We start from the raw sequence: 4,622 nt of genomic DNA on the forward strand, positions 1-4,622 counted from the left end.
CAATCACAACACATTTTGTTTTTCGGAAGGTGGACCTTCATCAAAGCCGGAACTAATCGAGCCGTTTGTGCCAGGATGGTGAGAAAGGTATTTTAATAATGTAAATTATCGAACCACCAAGCATGAGAGCATGTTCTAGTACACCCCCAAAACAAAATCAAGACTTTGTAAAAGAGCATAACAGACCCCTTTAACGCAGTACACGTAGCAAGGTTTTTTTTTTAAATGATATAATAAATAAAAAGAAAACAGATAGAATAGAAAAAGAATAGAGCAAGCTAGTGTTAGAGGCCTTTTTTGCTTTTGTTAATTGTATAATAAATAAAAAGAAAAGGAATGGATAGAATAGAATAGAAAAAGAATAGAGAAGCAGTTAGTAAATGAATAGAGTGCAAGTCTAAATGGGGCAAGTTTTTTTAAACTTGTAAGTTTTCTTTAAGTTTTTTGTTGTTGTTGGTATTTATATTATTTATATATTACGTATAACAACAAAAAGGGGAAACTTAATCTGTGTCAGTTTAGCGGAAACTATTATATAATAATAGTCACCAGATAATATTTTACACATATTTATAATTTTCTTTTCCACAGTATCTGTGCCTCAATTTTAGAAAGCTTTTTGAAATCAAATAGTTGATGGCAGTAAGTACATTACAGTTCAATACAATGTCTATTGTTCTTCGTCTGACAAACATATTCTTGTACTTACAATAGCACTTGATGATGTCTAGTTTCAAGTGAAGTGAAGTGAAGCAGAATGAGGAAGGTACTGTAACTCACTCTTTCCGCCTGCGGCCGTGGAAGAAGCTGGCCCACTCGAAGCAGGTCTTCTTACTGCCCACCCAGAACACCGACGGGATCCCAACCACCAGCAGCATCAGGTACTTCATGAGGAACAGGACGAGGTCAGGCCTGCTGGTCTGCTCCACCTACACACAGAGATGATCATCATCATCATCAGTCCTCTGGAAGAGCTGATGCTTCCCTCAGGCTCTCACACACTCACTGCAGACCTCATCCACAGCACTCAGCACACTTTAGTACTGCTGCGTTTATTACAACTCTTTTGACAGCTTTTTCAGTGATCTTTTAGTATCATTGATACTAGGGATGTAACGATTCACTCAACTCACGATTTGATTCGATTCACGATTTTTTTTTAACAAAATGAGATTTAGGACAAATTAGAAATTAAATGTGTCCTTTTATTATTGCTTGGACAAAATACTGTACGTTTCTTTGTGAAATTGAAATATAACACTATAATAATATACTAATATAGCACTTGCATATTATTGCTCTAAATTACATTGTATAATTTCGAAATTTGAAGCAAAAACAGAATGGTTGGACTTCAGTTTTGTGAAACTATACATAAAAAATATCTGCATGAAACAGAAACAGCAGACGAGCTGAATGAGATGCAGATTCACTCTCTGCCAGCAGGTGGCGCTTAAAGCGTTTCCTTGGTTTCTGCTGTAAACAAAGCAGTGCTGCACTTATGAACTTTAATATGCATTATACAGAGGCGAGAGGAAAAGAAAAAATACCATCTAAAGACAGTAAGTTCCCCTCAGACATGCATTCATATAAACTCCTACCCCTAAATGAATCGCGATTTGTTTAGCATCTCAACCGATTTGAATCGTCACATATTTGAATCGATTTTCAACCGGCTTGTGGTTAATAGTTACATCCCTAATTGATACTATTAGTATTTTAGATAATATTTTGAAACGGATTTTATTTTTGAAGTTTTAATTTTAATGTTATAGTAATTTTGTTGCTTTTTATTTTAATACGTCTATATAGTTTTTATTTTAGTATTTTTGGTTTTAATTTTAAAGTTTTAATTTTTGTTTTTTTAATTCGTTTTTTAATTGTCTGTATAGTTTTTAAGTTTTAGTTTAAGCCATTTTAATATTTTGTGTTTTCATTTTAATTTCAAATGTTTTAGTAATTTTGTTGTGTTTTTTTAACATATATATAGCTTTTATTTGGTTATTTTTTAATTTGTTATTTTAGTATTTTCTGTTCATTTTATGTAATGTTTTCATTGTAATGTTGTAGTAGCTTTGTTGTGCTTTTGTTCACTTTATTTTTGATGTCTATATTAAGTTTTCATTTTTAGTTTTAATATTTTCTGTTTTCATTTTAATGTTTTAGTAATTGTATTTTTATATAATTTTTTTAAATGTCTATAAAATTGAAGTTTTAATTATTTTAGTGTTTTTTATTTATTTTTATTTTGAATTTTAACATTTTTAATAATTTTGTAGTGTTTTTTTCATTATTATTATTATTTTTTTTAAATGTCTATATAGTTTTCAAGTTTTTAGTTTTAGTTATTTTAGTACTCCAAATTTAAAAAATGAGAAATATTGCCTTGGCAACTTGCTAAAATAAAATAAGTTTACGTTTTTCTTATTTTATTTCAGTTAATGTTTATTTCAAGTAATGAAAATGTTTTTTAATGATTTCCGTTTTAGTTGATGATAACCCTGATTCCCATACACCATCTACAAAATATAGATAAATATGGCTGTCACTTCTGTTTAATCTTCATTCTCAAATCTCCACAGTTTGCACATGACCATTTTTCATCCCTGTAAAAGTGTGTGTGTTTAAACATCACACACAATCCTGCTTTATCTGCAGAGCACAAGCCACAACAACGGCCTGTTCTTCTGCTCTTCACGCTCAACGCACCTGATGCTGCACTCATGCATACATCACGTCACAACACACACACACACACACACACACAGGAAGAGAACATGTACAATCTCTGCAGGCGGTCGTCAGATGACATGGGATCAAATCTAACGTCTTTAAGACACACATTAACATACACTGATACATATTCACAGAAAAATACTAATGTATGCTGCCTTCGAGACATGTCAGGATTATCATATTTACAAGGATAAAATCATCTGCGAGGAGCAGGAATAGGAGGAAAACTCAAAATGTACTTAGAGCGTGGAGCGTCATAGCAGGAAATGTGGATGCATCTATAATTCAAAGCAAATTGGCTAATTCAGTTTGCATGCACTGTTTACTACGGATTAAGAATAGTCATAAAATCTGCAAGAAAATATGGATAGCATTTAATTTGTTTATGGCAAGCCTGCATTTGGAAGATAGTTTTATTCAAAATGACTTTCATCGCTTTCAAGGTATACAAAAAAAAAATATTTGTAATGAAGAAATATATAAAACTAAGAAAGAAATAGTATATTGCTTTTAAGATGCACTGTGCAATCTGCTAAATTGTGTAAAATTTAAAGGCTATTAAGAGCGTGTGTGTGTGTGTGTGTGTGTGTGTATATATATATATATATATATATATATATACATATATATAAAGTTAATTTTTAACATGAATTTTTATAACGTTATATCAATTAAAATTTTTATAATTAAAATATATAGTACATTTTTTATATTAAATATTACAGCAAAAGTGAAAAACGCAATATGAATTTTGCTTCAACCTAGCAGAAACTAAAAATTATCCAGATAATATTTTACACATTTATCTTTATTCTATTTTTTAAAAACCGTATTAATGGCTGTTTATAAAGGGGTTCCTTTGCAAGGCAATAATCATACGTGGTGGTTTGTAGCAGAAAAATCTCTGAGCTTTCTGAATAAAATAAGAGATTTCTGGGGTGAAATGCTGAGTTTGGACCAAACAAATGGTCCAACCATGAAAATAATTATTAATTAATAATTATCCCTTCTTAACTTGAAAACTGGAAAGGAGCATTACTTCTGCTTAATTCCACACTGTTGAATTACTAAACATTATAATAAAGCCACACATTCACTTCCTTAGCATAAATCAGGATGTCTTCACATCATCAGATGCTGGCGGGTGAATGACAAACATCCTCCATCCTTCAAGTGCTTTACTTTCACAGAACAGCCGTGTGATCAGACTGAGTGCATTACCTCACAGACTCACACACAGAGCATCTCTCATGCAGAGCCAATCAAAGGCCTGGGCTTTTGTGAGTCAGTCTCTGTGCTGTGAGGTAATGACAGGCCTGAGCACCTTTAATCACAGCAGGAGGGGGTCTGTCCTTCAGCATCACACGGATCTCCCCTCGGCGCTACAGGGGCCGAGCCACCACAATACAGGCAGCACAGAGTGACTTAACAAGCCCAGTGATGAAAGACACCAAGAAAAAAAACAGACGCATTGTATCTGAAAAGCAATCTTGCAAAACTACACCTGACACAGCGCTGGGCAACAGGAAATATATTACCTACAGAAAACACTGCTAATATAAAAATTCCACCAATATAAAAACGAGACAACACTGTTATATAATATATTTATATAAAATATGCATATTAAATAAGTGTTGTCTCATTATATTGCCATTACATATATAATAAATATTACAAATATGATCAACTTAAATATTTAAAAATACATGTTATTAATATATTTTGACATTTTAATTCATTTATTAACTTTTTATGATCTTAATATTTCAGTAAATATATGGTGACACGTACTGGGGTTTATGCATAGATAGATAGATAGATAGACAGACAGACTAGACAGACAGACAGACAGACAGACTAGACAGACAGACAGACAGACAGAC

General features: G+C 32.2%; 1 protein-coding gene across 2 annotated transcripts in view; it reads right to left on the reverse strand.

Moving 5' to 3' along the window:
* LOC107665105 (frizzled-3-like) overlaps positions 1 to 4,622 on the reverse strand; it is a 40,722-nt gene that overhangs the window by 4,506 nt on the left and 31,594 nt on the right. For both annotated transcript variants that reach the window (XM_016455856.1, XM_016455855.1), the window contains exon 5: positions 781 to 929. In XM_016455856.1, coding sequence (XP_016311342.1) covers positions 781 to 929 — 149 coding nt within the window. The remainder of the gene's footprint in view (positions 1 to 780; positions 930 to 4,622) is intronic.

Source organism: Sinocyclocheilus anshuiensis, unplaced genomic scaffold (genome assembly GCF_001515605.1).
Source record: "Sinocyclocheilus anshuiensis isolate Anshui unplaced genomic scaffold, SAMN03320099.WGS_v1.1 scaffold575, whole genome shotgun sequence".
Lineage (NCBI taxonomy): Eukaryota > Metazoa > Chordata > Actinopteri > Cypriniformes > Cyprinidae > Sinocyclocheilus > Sinocyclocheilus anshuiensis.